This window comes from Panthera pardus, unplaced genomic scaffold (genome assembly GCF_024362965.1).
Source record: "Panthera pardus isolate Hobbes unplaced genomic scaffold, ASM2436296v1 HiC_scaffold_12, whole genome shotgun sequence".
Classification (NCBI taxonomy): domain Eukaryota; kingdom Metazoa; phylum Chordata; class Mammalia; order Carnivora; family Felidae; genus Panthera; species Panthera pardus.
This window is the reverse complement of record NW_026526677.1, coordinates 14042434-14059016: the sequence shown is the minus strand read 5'-3', so window position 1 is coordinate 14059016 and position 16583 is coordinate 14042434. Positions and strand designations below refer to the sequence as shown.

The 16583-nt window shown below is 37.3% G+C and overlaps 3 protein-coding genes across 3 annotated transcripts; 2 read left to right on the top strand and 1 right to left on the bottom strand.

Annotated features, from left to right (window-relative positions):
* Positions 1-3765: 3765 nt before the first annotated feature.
* LOC109245227 (olfactory receptor 5AL1-like) lies at positions 3766-4713 on the top strand. Its single transcript, XM_053899203.1, is given in 4 exon segments — positions 3766-4321; positions 4324-4560; positions 4563-4661; positions 4664-4713. Coding segments are annotated over 4 exon segments (933 nt in total). The 5' UTR covers positions 3766-3774.
* A 7468-nt stretch (positions 4714-12181) lies between these two features.
* LOC109245229 (olfactory receptor 5AL1-like) lies at positions 12182-13123 on the top strand. The gene has a single exon (XM_019412542.2). The coding sequence runs from the start codon at positions 12182-12184 to the stop codon at positions 13121-13123; it is 942 nt and encodes a 313-aa protein (XP_019268087.2).
* A 2218-nt stretch (positions 13124-15341) lies between these two features.
* LOC109245311 (olfactory receptor 1038) lies at positions 15342-16301 on the bottom strand. The gene has a single exon (XM_019412615.2). It carries the CDS (start codon positions 16299-16301, stop codon positions 15342-15344), a length of 960 nt encoding a protein of 319 aa, XP_019268160.2.
* Between the last annotated feature and the right edge of the window lie 282 nt (positions 16302-16583).

The following is a 16583-nucleotide window of genomic DNA, read 5'->3' as shown; positions in this document are numbered from 1 at the left end:
ATAGATATGCATGCATCTGTTTCAAATAAATGTGACAATAATTTTATAATGTTTAATGACATAGAGAATGATTTTTAGTTTGCCACTCATGCATATCATTAAATAATTTTTTTCAGTCTAGTGGTCATAGAAATGCTTAATGACAAAAAACTTGGATGTTATTAAGAGCTAGAGAGAGAAGATCATATTTAAACTTGCCTTAGGTCAGGGTTCACTTTTGATCTTACTATACATTTTGATGGATCATAGAGATACAGGGCTACTCTGATCCAAGGTTCTCAAAAGTTTCTTCCTTATCTTTTCATGAAACACATTCATCTACTATTTGAACATTTCAGTGGCTCCCTGTTTTGTTTTGTTTTGTTTTGTTTTGTTTTTTTTTACAAAACTCCTGCAGCAGATTGTGAGTCCATATTCTATATACCAAAAGCCTATCATTAACATCTTTGACTTCACAATCTCCTGCCTTGGCAAGCTGGTGCGTTGACTGTGCCACCACTGTGCTATTAAAAAGCATGGATTGAGGGAGCTAACTAGCTCAGTCAGTAGAGCATGTGACTCTTAATCTCATGGTTGTGAGTTCAGATCCCCATGTTGGGTGTAGAGTATACTAAAGCAGAACCAAACAAAAAACAAAACAAAACAAACATGGATTCTTTGTAGTCTACAAGCCCGAATGTGAATAGTGGGTCTAACATTTGCTGAATGAAAAGATCTTAGACAATTTAGTATGCTTACATATGCCTCAGTTTCCTCAGCAGTTAAGAAGATGAAAAAAGTATTGATGAATCAATCTATTACCATAGGATTTTAAAAGGCAAAGGATAAAAAAAAATTCAGAATGAAAACCTTTTTTAAACTGACAATATTTAGATTTCCTACTCTTCATTTTAAAATGTTAAACTTTCAGAAAACTATATAAAGTGAAATTTAAGAACTTCAGATTAAAAGTGAAGATTTGTCATATAATTTTAATACGAGGAAAAATAGTTATGATTTTCACTTAGAATTTGATTATTTTGTAAATTAGTTTTGTCCTCTTTGAGGAGAAGTGTTTTTAATTTGTTAACAAATTATTCCACCGTGGCGACATATTATAATGAAATATTTCCCCAAAAAAATGTGGGATTATGAAGGTATTTATAGTGGTAAATGATTAGAAACACTTCACACATCCAAATGGGCACCAGATAAACACAAATTACAAGAATAACTAATATGAAAAAATAAGTTGTCAGTCCTTAGAAACATGGAATGCATGGTAAAACGGAAACGTACATTTGAAATTGAAATCAAGTTTAATGAAGTAGTGTATAGTGCGAAATGTAAAGGATGGTCAAAATGAATAGGAAGGAAAAAAAGGCCACAATACCATCTCACAGATATAACTACTGTTAACATTGCGATATCTATGGTTTGCATGGTTTTCCTCCGTGTGTGAAGGATCTGTAGGTCATAATGTGATGTGTGTCTACAGAAATCACTTATGACTATATAACCTGTTTAGCCCGCTGCCCTTTTTTAACATCCTGGATTGTGAACATTTGTCAATATCACAGGGGGCGCCTGAGTGGCTCAGTCCGTTGAACGTCTGACTTCGGCTCAGGTCCTGATCTCACTCACAGTCGGTGGGTTTGAGCCCCGCATCGGGCTCTGTGCTGACAGCTCAGAGCCTGGAGCCTGTTTTGGATTCTGTGTCTCCCTCTCTCTGCCCCTCCCACACTGACCCTCTGTCTCTCAAAAATGAATAAATGTTAAAAAAATTAAAAAAAAATAATAAATCCAGGCTTGTTTCAACTTTTGAATGACTACCTAATATTTTACTGAGATGTGCAGTAACTAACTATCAGAGTATTGACAACTTTAATGTTTTGGGAAGTAAAAATGAAACCATTCATATACTTGCATACTTTTATTATTCCACTAATTGCCTAGCACTAAAACCATTGTATCAATCAACGGCAGGACTAATGTAAACAATTTTGATGCTTACTATTACACTACCTTCTAGCAAGATGAACACAAATTTCACCTCCCTTGGTTGTGCAAGGCTATATTTGTTTGCTCACATCTTTACCAACCGCGGATAGTATCATCTTTTAATTTGGTCAACCAAACGAGCAATTTATTGCTGGCTGATTCTTTCATATTTGGTAAAATGAAGTTTTTCTCTTTGAAATTAATATAAGCATATGAGTGTAAGTGACACTTATAATTATAGATAGAAATGCATTATGAAAAGAGACTCATCATTGATTTGAGTATTTCTTTAGCATATGGTATAATATGCATGTGTTTTATTAAATGATATTTTCTATGATTTTGCTTATAATACCACCTTATTTGTATAACTACCACTCTCTCTTAACAGCTTGCAAAAGCTGTAATCTGAATTTATTTCCCAACTCCAGGTTCCGTGACTTTAACTTTGTAGCCTGAAGTCAGCAATAGTCGGAATATTTATACCACAGAAATCAGAAAAACAACAGATGCTATAAATCAATACTTTTTGAACGCCAGTTGACAAACATTCACTGGTCTGGCAGAGTCCCACTCTATTTTACATTCCATAGCTTATAACACAGTTTACTATTTGTAGGGATAAATAAGTCTTCATTACACTTTAAAGAAATGTCCAGAGGCACCTGAGCGGCTCTGTTGGTTAAGCATATGACCAATTTTAGCTCAGGTCACGATCTCATGGTTTGTGAGCTCGAGCCCCACAGTTGGGCTCTACATTGGAGGTACAGAGCCTACTTGGGATTCTTTTTCTCTCTCTTTCTCTGTGTGTGTGTGTGTGTGTGTGTGTGTGTGTGTGTCTGTCCCCTGCTCACACTCTATCAAAGGAAGAAAGAAAGAAGAAAGAAAGAAAGAAAGAAAGAAAGAAAGAAAGAAAACGAAAGAAAGGAAGAAAGAAAGAAAACTCCAGACTGTTCTTATAGCTTTATTTAGTAGATTTATGGGTTACCCACCATGCACTACATATCTGAATTAACTTGTAAGGCTTTTCTCCTTTCCCAAATGCCATTCAACTAATAAATATGTGAAACTATGAATTTATTGAGCTCAAACGTAAACAACAGGAACATATAGGGCCAACACTGTGCGAAGTTAAATATTAAATTAAACACTAGGTTTTAAATTTATTATTTAAAATGAAATCTTAAAAACTATATTTTCACATTTATTGAAAGTTACATTTTTTATTATAGCATCATTTTCATTATATTTATAACAGAAGACTTTTCCACAATCATAATAAATATCTATTTCCACTGAACTGGTACAGATACAATATCATGTACTTTATAAGTAATATTTTTACCCCTTCCTTTATTGTATTGGCTAGTACACTAAGAATAATGTCTAGTCAGATTTATAATTGTTTTCTCAGTGGAGTTGAAATGTTTAGTATTTAATCTTAATATATTACTCTGAAATGTGCCCCCATTTCTTTTATCGTTGATAAAACGATATGCCTATAATACTGGGTTTTCATTGTATATGAGATTCCACATTTTAATTCAAGACATTCGTCTTCAACAATTCCCTACATCACTAAACATGTTAGAATTTCTGCCTGGAGCAAATCTGTTGAAGTTAAAAACAGGTGGTATTGAAACCTGAGAATGGCCCACAGGACCAGTGAGGATTATCTTTCCAATCCGGTCACCATAAAATAAGTATGAGTTAAGTTCTTAATGCAAGAAGTGGAAGATTATCCAGCATGAATGCTCCACAGATAAGAATATGAAATGCTTCTACAAGTATTCCATGGCTGAAAGCAATAATTCGGAAGTGACCGAATTCATCCTCTTGGGACTCACACAAAGTCCAGAGCTTCAAGCCCTTCTTTTCGGGATCTTGCTAGTGATCTACTTAATTAGTGTCATAGGTAATCTTGGGTTAATTATGCTAATTTATATCCGTTCTCAGCTTCACACACCCATGTATTCTTTTCTCAGCAATCTAGCTTTTGTTGCTTTTTGCTACACCTCCTCTGTCACCCCTAACACCCTGGTGAACTTCCTCCAAGAAATTAAGAGAATATCCTTACCTGCTTGTGCCACTCAGTTGTGTTGCTTTATCATGTTTGTGGTCTGTGAAGTGTATTTGCTCTCAATCATGGCGTATGATAGGTATGTAGCCATTTCTAAACCTTTACTCTATACCATTATCATGAACAGAAGGGTCTGTATTCAAATGGTGGTCACTACACATTTGTATGGCTTTTCTGTGGGACTCCTACAGACAATTCTAACATTCTACTTACCTTTCTGTAATTCAAACATAATAAATCACTTCTACTATGATGATGTTCCCTGGTTGGTCTGGCCTGCCGTAAAACCCATTATAAAGATATCAAAGAACTGATATTGTTCACACTTGCTGGTTTCATTACCCTTTTCTCTCTCTTTATCGTCCTCATCTCCTGCATATTCATTCTGTTTGCCATTCTGAGGATTAATTCAGCTGAAGGCGGACAAAAGGCATTTTCTACTTTTGCCTCCCACCTGACTTCATCACCATATTTTATGGTCTTCATGTATATGCAGCCAAAACAAGCCATTCTCTGGATACTGACAAAATAGCTTCTGTTTTCTATATTGTGGTAATCCCCATGATGAATCCTTTAATATATAGCCTGAGGAACCAGGAAGTCAAAATGCTTTGAAGAGAATTATAGAAAAGGTTTGCTTTACTATAAAATAAAAGACCTATGGTCTAACTGAAAGCCCTCAGAGTCGGGATGCGAAACAAAAACAAAAACAAAAGAAACAACGTTAAAAAAAAACAGTTCTCGGGTGTTCTGCATTAGCATACTATTAGTAACATGCTTTCCTATCGATACAGAGTGTACGGTAATTTTCTGATTTTATTTTCTATTATTATGAAAATTATGACTCCTGAAATTATTTAAAGATAAGAAAATAAAATAAATTCAATTGCAAATAGTGGGTTAAATTTTGTTCCATAGATCATTGAAAATAAATTTCTTTTCCGTAGAGGAATTTTTCCATAGAGGAACACTCCAACTCATGGCATTGGTAAAAACCACATCTATCTCAGATCACTAAAGCAATTAAAGTTATTAACATTGCCTAAAAAATACACACGCACACACACACGTACGTGCACATGCATGCACGCACACACACACACACACACACACATGTACATGCACATGCATGCACACACACACGTACTCCCAGTAAGATGAATCTGAAAAAAATTGTTGGTTCTGATGACCTTACAGGGACAATGACATCAATGCTGGTGGAACACCTAACAAAGAGACTAAAAGAGAGGGGAGGCCTGGGCAGCTAAGTCAGTTAAGTCTGACTTCAGCTAAGATCATGATCTCACCATTCCTGAGTTCGATCCCTGAGTCAGGCTCTGTGCTGACAACTTAGAGCCTGGAGCCTGCTTCAGATTCTGTATCTCCCTCTCTCTCTGCCCCCCCCCCCCCCACTCACTCTGTCTCTCAAAAATAAAATAAAAGCATAAAAAATAATTTAAAAAAGACTAAAAGAGCAAACTCAAATTTTGGTAAATGAGACAAGTCCTTCAGAGCAGAATAAGGTCTGTGGTTTAAATAGTAATGCTGTGCCAATGTTAACTTGCCTATTTTTATAATAGGACTGTCGTCATTTAAGAATACCCCTGCTTTTAGTAAATATAGACAGATAAGTAAATATGAAAATGAAGCATTACGTCTTCAACTGGTTATTAAACAGTTAAGAATAAAAAGTGTGGTAAAATGTTAACATTTGGGGAAATCTGGGTCAAGCATGTACAGGAATTGTTCGTAAAATGTAAGCATCTTTTCTGTAATTCTGAAATTATGTCAAAATAAAAAGTTAAAATGAAAATAAGACCTCAGAATTTATTATTTAATTTTAGTCTTTAGTTGATTGGTATCTTTTAACACATTTCTCATTTTGGTGTTTCAGTTTCAGATTCTTTGTAAATCTTATAAAACTCTCACTTTGTGCCAATAATACAAACTTTTTGATGGAAGTTTATTCATTTTAAGAGTGGGAAGAGAAAACTTTATTAATGACCTTCTGATTTGGAGACCTCTGTATTCTGGCCAAGAGAAAAATTACGCATTAAAGTTACACACAGCTGCCACTTTTAGTCAGTCGGCAACAGGCCATTGCAAAATTTTGTCACATGCAGTACGTCGAGGAAGACAAGCAAATTTCATGCTCGTGAATTTATTTCATGCTTCATTTTTTATAAAGTAAACTTCTTGCTCAGAAGCCATGTTGCTCAGAATATTTTAACAGTGAAGACAACACTCCCCTAACTTGCCTGTTTTATCAGAAGCATGGCGAGCAGGAAAGGGAAATCCCTAATCACAATAAGGGTCCATTCTGGTGATGACACACTGTTGTTTCTTCTATGTTTGAAGTGGCTAATAGAACAAGTTTGCCGCTAGAAGCCTGGCTGGCTCCTCTGTGGACATTGTCAAACTGGACACAGAGTTTATTCTCTACTATTGACAGGTTGAGCACCGAGTGGTGCATGTACAGGAATCAGCCAAAGAGATTACAGGGTCTTTTACTGAGCCAAAGAATGACCACCATCCATCCTGCCACGGCTACCTTATTTAAGAGCGCATCGCATCAGGATGCAAGGGGCTCAGTATAACAATGGACTACATGCTCAGTATTATGTTTACAGTTGCTTGACTATGAAGCAGCTTCTCTGGTAAAAGTAACTTAAGTGACTATTCCATGAACATATATACCTCCCCGCATCGGTACATTCAGAAAAATCTCTCCCCATATCGCTTATCTAGAACTACTTGTGTGAAGTTTTTATTATCTTATTTCCAAATCCCTGATCCTCAAGCCAAACTGTTAGCCCCTACTCATGAAGTACAGTCATACTTCTGGATATCCCTTCTGTGGGGAAAGTCAACAACCAAGTGCATTGCTTGGAATTAAGTTCTTACAGGGTGTTTCGCTTCTCCAGTGTCTTATATGGCTACCCTTGAATAGAGCTATATAACTGTCAAAGAAAGTCAAGGGTGTGAAATTTTGTCCCACTTCTAGCCAACAAGTTAGTCTTCTATAGTTCACAGATTCTGGCACAAGACCCAAGACACCAAAGTGACAGAGGACTTTATTACTCATGACTCAGCAAGCTCCATGAGTTCCATGTTTGTATCTGTTACCCTTGTCCCCCAAAGTCTCAAGCGGACGTTGTAGAGCAGCCCAGGTTGATGGTGGACACGAAGCAAGATTATGTCACTGCCGAGAAACCCTGAACTCAGGGTTTTGTATAGTGTTGTGTAATGTAAAGAAGCCTGCTTAAAATATTCCCCGAAGGGAGAAATTATCTTTAATAAGTTGCACAGTAAAACAAAACTTTCCTCCCCTCAAAGAAAGACATCATTTCTATTTTCCAAAGTTATTTCATACATAAACATGCTTACACAATATTCTGGAATGAAGGGTGTCTGCTTAAAAGAGAGTCAGAAAGAGAGGCGCCTGGGTGACTTAGTCGGTTAAGCATCCAACTTTGGCTCAGGTCATGATCTCATGCTTCATGAGTTCGAGTCCTGTATCAGGCTCTATGCTGACAGCTCAGAGCCTGGATGCTTTGGATTCTGTCTCCCTCTCTCTCTGCCCTCCCCCGCTTACAGTCCATCTTTCTCTCTCAAAAATAAATAAACATTAAAAAGTAAAAATAAATAAAAGACAGAAACATAAGAAACGCATGAAGAATTGTCTGTCTACATCCACCCTTCATTTCTATGTGGGCTTGGCTTCTGGACAATTTACCCAAGAATATGCCGTTTCATAGCCAATCTGACAGGGGTTGAAACCAAATATGTTCGAATTTCCCAATACAGTTTAATTAAGGTAACTCTCAACAGGACTCCAAGAAACAGGATAAGGTCAACCTGTGGTATTAGTCGCAACCAGACTTAACAGAATCCCAGACACAGGCAGGTGAACGAACCCCATAAATCACGGTATTTTGAGAAAAGTAGGTGCCCTTCTCCTGACGCTTCTGCAATGACTTGTCCCCTTATCCCAACACATTAATTCAGGTACAGCAGGATGTATTAGTAATTGCATGGACTCCATCTTAACCCATTTGGATAAAGCCTAAGACAAATTTATCAGCAATCGCTATTTGCTTCCACTATTTACAGCCACAAAGAAGAATGTCTTGAATTTACCAGCAGGCGGTCTAATTTACCATTTAAACAGCTAGGCCATCGCCAATAGCCCAAGAACCAAACACATAACATATATACCAAGGTTCATCAAAGGAAGTATTATCCAGAATTAGTATCTTGAGCTCTGCTTACTGAGTACAGTAACGTCATCTGTTTTCTGTTCTGCTTAGGTGCTGCTGAGGCTCAACGGCCACCGCAGCCCTGTGGACACAACCGGTTTTCAACTAAAGCACATTTAGTTAGAGAGGTTCATCAGTTTCCGTGGAGTGACTACAACAAAGTATCAACTGACCTATGATTGGTGTGCCTTTGGTCTCCTAGAGACTAGAGAGGAAGATGAACATTCTTTTAAATTAATCTTTGCAGTTGTACTGAAATATCAATCATAACCACAATTTGAGACACTAATCTCAGAAGAAAGGTTTCAATGTGACTAATTGGGAAATTCATTTTTGTCTGATGGCTTTCAAAAGCTGCTACTAAATAGAAGACCATGAACTGAATGTTTATTTTTTAAAAAAATCATAATTTTACTCTGAAACCAATGTGACACAAATTAAAGCAGAGATAGCAATTAATCAAACTGTTTTCCCAAAAGAGATAATTAAAATGTTCTTCTACCCTAGATTCTTTCATTAACTAATAACCTAGAAAGTGATCTACCATTTCAAGGGAAATAACTTTGTCCCTAAACCCTAAATATAAAATAATTGTCTGCTCTTGAATATATATAATTATATTGTTTTTCAATGTTTGCTAAAAATAATTTAATACCCAAAAAGAGCTTCCTGGGGGACCACACACACATAATAGAAAGTTATCTCATAATATCCAGGTAATTTTAAATTTTACTGGCTTCACAAAGATTTCTTTCGGGTGCACTAGACTGGACTACTTGAGGGTTTGCAGTTGAACTGAATGGCGGTGCATTGAATATTGAAAAATATCAGATCATAGGAAAAATATGTTCTATCTTAGTGAGAAAGCCTTTGGACTTATATATCTATAGCTTTTATTCACTTAATCATCGAACAGAGAGTTACTGATCATCTTTTTTGTATTAGATACTATAAAAGGTAGGTGAGTCGCTTGGGCACAAAATACAAATATTAGTGCTTAACAATATCAGTTTCAAGTTTAGGATGTGTTACAGACATGTTAGCAGTTGGTTACCATATAGTGTGGCAAGTGCTACAAAGAAGAAATCAATGGATGAAAAACCTATATATGGGAAACACTTATTCTACCCTGAAAAGTCAGGAAAGCCTCCAAGAAGAAGCAGCACAACAGGGTACTGGAAGTTTAGTGGGAGGAAAGTCAGACAAAGGGAATGATGGCAAAGGGAAAGTGTTCTGCGCAGAGATTAGAAACATGTATAAAATTGGGGCACCTGGGTGGCTCACTCAGTTAAGTGTCTGGCTTCAGCTCAGGTCATGATCTCATGGCTCTTGGGTCTGAGCCCCGCGGCGGACTCTGTGCTGACAGTTAAGAACCTGGAGCCTGCTTCGGATTCTGTGCCTCCGTCTCTCTCTGCCCCCCACTTCTCTCTCCCTGTCTCTCTCTCAAAAATAGATAGACATTTTTTTTTAAAGTGTATAAAATTCTGGGTTACATTTGAATAGCAATGGTGGCTTGGAATACCTGTGACATAAAGATTATACGAAGAGAACCACAAAAGATGAGCCTGATCTGAGATGTAGGAACCGGATTTTCAAGAGTTATGTCAGCCATGTTGAAGAAAGGCTTTTACCTTGAGAAGAATAGGAAGACATTGAAGAATTACACCAGGAGAGCATAAAACTGAAATTCGTGTCTATGAAAGTTTACATAAGCCAAACTGTGAGGAACAGAGAGACACAGGAAAGATTGGAGGCAAGAATAAAAATTCAGGGTCAGTTGTAACCAAATAACAAGTCATTGTGGTTGGATCAAGGAACCGATATCAGTGAAAAGATATGTAAAGTGTGTAAAGTATGACATAGGTATCAGGGACAAATTGAATATTGGCATGGGAAATAGGAAAGCAAAGTAAAAGATAATTGGTCTGATTTGGAAAACTGAATGGATAATGGCACTGTTAGTTGAAGATGTAAAATATATACTTCAGGTCTGAGTATTAGGTTCAATGCGCAGAGATACCAAGTTATTTTCTACATGTGATACTCTTGATGACCGTCTAGAATATATAAGTGGGAATTTCTGGAGGGCATTTAGATGTATATAGAACATAGAAAATAAATGAGGGATAGAAATACATATTTGTGCTTAAGCAATGTATAGGTGTCTACTGAAGACATAGGATTGGATAAAATCACCAAACAAGAAGGGATAAAAGGGAAAGGCTGAAGGCTTTGATGAAAGCATGAATAATATGTTGTCTAAATAGAAGCAGAGACTCCAAGGTAGAAAATCAGAATGGACAAATAATAAACACAGAGACTGCTCTGTTCGGGAAACCAAAGGTGTATTCAATAGGGGTCAGTGCTACAAAGCTGCCAAGGTAAAAAGAGCTTTATTGGATTTGGGAATAGGGAAGCTAATAGTAAACTTGATGAGGGGATTCCTCCGTTTAATGGAAAAGGAAGGTAGGTTATATTTGGTTAAGTCATAAACACGATTGAGAAATCAGGGGTAGATGCTTTTCCTAAGGTATATGGTTGAAAAGTGCTAAAGAGGAGAGAAAAAATAAAATAGTAACCAAGATAAAGTTTCCAAGGGGATATTAATCAGAATTTAAGGGGACGAAGTGCTTTTTAAATTTTACTATCTTTTAATTGTCTTGACCATCATGTGCATGCGAAGTAACCTGAGACAATGTGGTGATAAAGGAAAATCAAATTAAATTATCCTCTGCTATGCTTGAGAAAGGAGGGGGGATGATTTCAATTCTGCTAGCTAGCATGCATTCAGAGTCCAGCCTGGGTTTATGGAAGTGGTCTGTAACACTTAGTTGTTCTAAAAGTTGCTTCAGTTCTATTCACCTTGGGCCATTTAGATACCTGAAGGAGGAAGGTAAAATAATGTCTCCAAATCACTGAAAGCTGTTTGAAATTTGGAAACTATTCTCTTGAAATTTGGCCAATTATTCTCTGGTGTGCATTTTGCCAAAAGACAAAGTCAGAAAAATCACAGTCCCGTTTTTCCTTGAAATCATATTATGGGTGTCTTGAAAAAAAAAGACAGTGGATATAAGGAAAAAGAAGAAAATTTAAAGATTATACCAAACAGGATGCCTATAAATAATAGTATTCATATTTTGTTTCTTTCATTTTATATGTTCTGCACTTGATTTTGGTAATTTTTAATATTCTTATAAAATAATGAATTTGTAATAATTTCATGAGATAAACTTACAACTTAAATCATTTTTATATATGCTGCCAAAGCCACTTACATTATTTTTTTAATGTTTATTTATTTTTGAGAGAGAGAAAGACAGAACATGCGTGGGAGAGGGGTAGAGAAAGGGAGACACAGAATCCAAAGCAGGCTCCAGGCTGTGAGCTGTCAGCACAGAGCCCAACATGGGGCTCAAACCCACAAACCAGGAGATCATGACCTGAGCTGAGGTCGGATGCTCAACCAACTGAGCCACCCAGGTGCCCCAAGCCACTTACATTCTTAATGTCCCTTTTTATTTCTTTATATTTAAAGAAAAGTAGAACAAAAATTTTGCCATTATCTTGATTATAACATTTTAATTGAAATGTTCTCTTTCTACTTATACAGCTCCCTGGTGGATTTTTGTATCACAGAATTTTTCCTGGACCAAATCCTTCACACTGAAAGCATAAGTGAAATCCACACATAATTCTGAGTGCTTATCAATGTTCTTCTTCGGCCGAATTTAACATAACACCCTGATGAGCCAGGACTCTCTTCTCACAATTGAATTGATTATTCCTTATAAGTAAAGATTATTCAGAGCCTGTGCTCTAGATGAGTTTATTGTAGATTTGTTGTTTATTGTTTATCTCTTTCATGGCAAAAGGCAATCAGTCAGCAGTCACTGAGTTTATTCTCTTGGGCCTCACAGAGAATCCAGAGTTTCAGACCATTCTCTTTTGTGTATTCCTATTGATTTACTCATTTACTGTCCTGGGTAATCTTGGCTTGATTGTGTTAATCCAAATAAGTCCCCAGCTTCACACACCCATGTATTTTTTCCTCTGTCATCTGGCTTTTGTTGATTTTTATGGTGCCTCCACCATCACTCCAAACACCCTTGCAAACTCGTTACGTGAAATTAAAAGTATGCCATTTTATGCATGTGCCACTCAAGTGTGTTGCTTTATCACATTTTCAGTTTGGGAATTATTAATGCTGTCTGTCATGGCCTATGATCGCTATGTGGCCATCTGCAACCCTTTACTCTACGTCATTCTCATGCCCAGGAAACTCTGCCTCCAAATGGTCACTAGCTCTTATATTTATGGACTCACTGTAGGACTCGTACAAGCAGTGGCTACATTCCACATGTCTTTCTGTGACTCTAATGTGGTCAACCAGTTCTACTGTGATGATGTCCCCTTGAGTGCTCTGGCTTGCTCTGATACCCAAGTCAAAGAGTTGATGCTGTGGATCATTGCTGGGTTCAATGTGTTCTTTTCTCTTATCGTTGTTCTCATATCCTATGTGTTCATTGTCTTCACCATCTTAAAGATCCATTCTGCTGCAGGAAGACATAAAGCCTTTTCCACCTGCGCTTCTCACCTGTTTTCTATTACCATGTATTATGGGACCCTCAGTTTTATGTACCTGCGCCCCAAGTCAAGCCACTCACTGGATAAAGACAAATTTGCCTCAGTGTTCTATGCAGTGGTGATTCCCATGTTAAACCCATTGATCTACAGCTTGAGGAATCAGGATGTAAAAAAGGCTTTCAAGAAAATCTTTGACAAAGCACATTCTGATAATAGATAATCAGTTGTACTGTTCCTAAAGAAACGCTGGAAATTAGGAACTTTTAAACGAAGGCTTGTACATGGGACAGTGCCAGGAAGTGTAGAAAGCTTTGTCTTCTGAAGCTCAGTTCCCTGACTCTATTTCCTTGAAAATAGGCCTTTCTTGTTTCTGCTTACACATAGTAGACATTTTATAAATGTTTATTTGTTTTACTGTTGAATTCTAAAAAGAGAGATGAAAACAACCCATTCTGTTTTTCCATGAGATGCTTCAACAATAGAGGTGAAGAATAAAGCACCTTAAAATCATAACTTGATCTTATTTCACTATGATATGGGGAATTTTAGGTTGTCTTCATAGACATCAACCATGCACATATGATCGAAAATACCAGGCAAGATTTTCCTCCATAGTTGAACCGAAATGAAAAAATAACAAGGTGTTCGGTTGAAGGGTTTGTGTTTGAAAATGCCTGAAAAGTGACCTTGCTCTTTACTTTAAATGTCCCTGTTGATACGGTTGAACGTTTTTCATAAGACCTCATTTTTTTAGAGCAGTTTTAGTTTTACCACAAACTATAGGTCTGAATTTCCTTACCTACAAAAGAAGGATGGTTTTGATGTTTTTATGTGTTTTGTGTTTATGTGTACATGTATGTGTTTTGTATCCATCCGTATAGATACACCCACCAGGAAAAGTGTGGTGAATGGAAACACCACACTTCTCTGTCAAACCTACTTTAAAAATATAAGATTTCATGCAACTCACAAAGTTCTCCAGCACCTCAAAGAGCATGTCTGCACTATGTTCACATTAAGTGCAGAAGGGGAAATAATCATCTGCATGAGAGGTGGCATTCTATATAATTACTGCAACGATCACAATTTCCTTCTAAAGTGGAAAAATTAAGAAGATAATATTAAGAAACCAGGGCTCCTGGGTGGTTTAGTCGGTTAGGCATCTGACTTCAGCTCAGGTCATGATCTCTGTGAGTTCGAACCCCGTGTCGGGCTCTGTGCTGACAGCTCAGAGCCTGGAGCCTGCTTTGGATTCTGTGTCTCCCTCTCTCTGTCCCTCCCCTGTTCATGACTCTGTCTGTCTGTCTGTCTGTCTGTCTGTCTCTCTCTCAAAAGTAAATAAAGATTTAGAAAAAAGAAACCAATTTAATTGCTTTTTGTGAATATTAAAATGATAAAATCTTACAAATTACTGTTTTCATTAAATTTTATGGCATGATCCTATAACATTCATTGAATAAATTACAGGTACACATAAATAACCTTATAACTTAAGATTATTTCTATTTGAACAAATGTGCAGGTACGCTGAACTTATTAATGCATTTAATAACATAATTTCTTATAAACAAATACCTCCCATTATATTTAAAAATCAGATAATGACCCATTTAAGATTAGATCATCTGTATTGCAGCATCTTTCTTAACATCTACAATGTTAAGAAAGAAAAATGCAAATAAACTTACATTTGCATTTAGAATTGTCATATTACTAGTGATGTGAACTTAGGCACTTTACATATAACTGAGACCCAGAAGTAAAGCCTCAGACATTTCTTAGGTTTATTTTATTGTATTAGGTAGGAGTGCTTGATTCAGCGCCTGGAAGCTAGTAGAAACCTAACCAGGCTTTGTCCTTCTTTCTTCAAGACTGATAAGCTTTTGAGAGCTAGGTGAATTAATCTTTAATTATATACAACAAACATTTATATAACAAACATATACATACCACTTGTTATCACAGGATATTTTTGTAAGCACTTCATAAATATTAACTCGTTTCATCTTTAAAACAAACCAATTAGTAGGGTCCTCTTATTTTCTAGAATTAGAAACAGAGTCACACAGTTTAAGCCGATTGTCCAAGGGGTGGTAGTTAATAAAGGAAAGGCTTGGCATTCAAGCTCAGGCAGCCTTCCTTCCAGAATAGTAAGTTCTACCAAAGACACACTGCTACCTTTGCTTGAGCTACACAAAGGTGTGTTTGAGGGTGTATTTGAACATAATTTCAGTGGTCTGTCAAGGCTGCAGTGGCCTGCACCAGACTCTTTGGATCATGCTGACTTCCCAGAATTGGCCTGGGTTCTTGTGGAAAAGGTCAAGGTTGGCTGAACTACAGTCACATTTTTAGTTGATGGGGAAAGAATTACAAGAAATATCAGGAGGAGGAAGTTTGATTTATTTACCCTCTTGTATTAAATTAAGCATTGGTTATTCTTATTTTCTTAACTTTAACAGCTTTAAGGTTTCACAACTTTTATCCAAGGCTTTCCTTGAGGCATCTTTAACCTCTTTGTTCCTTAGACTATAGATCAGGGGGTTCAACATCGGGATCACCACCGTGTAGAATACAGACGCCATTTTGTCCGTGTCCAGGGAGTGATTTGATTTGGGCTGTAGGTACATAAAGATCAAGGTGCCGTAGAAAATAGTGACAGTCACCATATGGGAGCCACAGGTGGAAATGGCCTTGCGTCGCCCCTGAGTAGAGCGGATCCTTAAGATGGCAGCAATGATAAAGATGTAGGAGGTGAGAACAATGGAAGAGGAGCAGATCATATCAAAACCAGCAAAGGCAAAGATCAGAATTTCCTTCACGTGTGTGTCTGAGCAGGACAGAGCCAAGAGAGGAAGGTCATCACAGTAGAAATGGTTAATTACATTGGGGCCACAGTAAGTTAGATGGAAGGTGATAATGGTATGGAATAGGGCAACCAGAAAGCTGTATATATATGGAACTGCCACTAATTGAATGCAGAGTCTTTTTGACATCAGGGTTGAATAGTGCAGGGGACTACAGATGGCCACATAGCGATCATAGGCCATAGAAGCCAACAGGAAACACTCGGTGATCATGAAGGTGAGAAAACAGCCCAGTTGTGTTGCACAAGCATAGAAAGGAATAGTGTTGATTTCCACAACAAAATTCACCATCATCTTTGGTGTGATAGCAGAGGAGTAGCAAAGGTCAACAAAGGCCAAGTGACTGAGGAAATAGTACATAGGCGAGTGGAGTCGAGCATCAATCCTGATTAAAGTTATCAACCCCAGGTTGCCCAGCACTGTGACCAGATAGATGATGAAGAACACCACAAAGCATGGGGCCTGAAGCTCTGGCTGGTCTGTGATTCCCTGGAGAATGAATTCAGTGACATGGGTGATATTGGTCTCAGCCATTTATTTAAGTGAATTTTACTGATTTCACTCCAAGTTGAAGAATAAAAATGGCACTTCTCATGGCTCCTGCCAATGTTGGCAAAAGGTGATCGCTGGTGTCTTCTTGCCTTGAATCGTGTTGTCTTGTGGGCAAAAAGTATACCTTATATCTTGGATAACATGCAGAGGACTCTTGCCTCAGGGAGAGGAGTCCTTTACTCTCACAATAGCCTTCTTAAATGTTGTTTTGCCTTGTAATTTTAGAAAATATGGAAGGGTGCTGGTTAAAATTGTAATGCTACC

Coding starts and splice junctions, on each gene's coding strand:
- LOC109245229 (XM_019412542.2), top strand. CDS start 12,182: ATGGCAAAAGGCAATCAGTCAGCAGTCACTGAGTTTATTCTCTTGGGC.
- LOC109245311 (XM_019412615.2), bottom strand. CDS start 16,301: ATGGCTGAGACCAATATCACCCATGTCACTGAATTCATTCTCCAGGGA.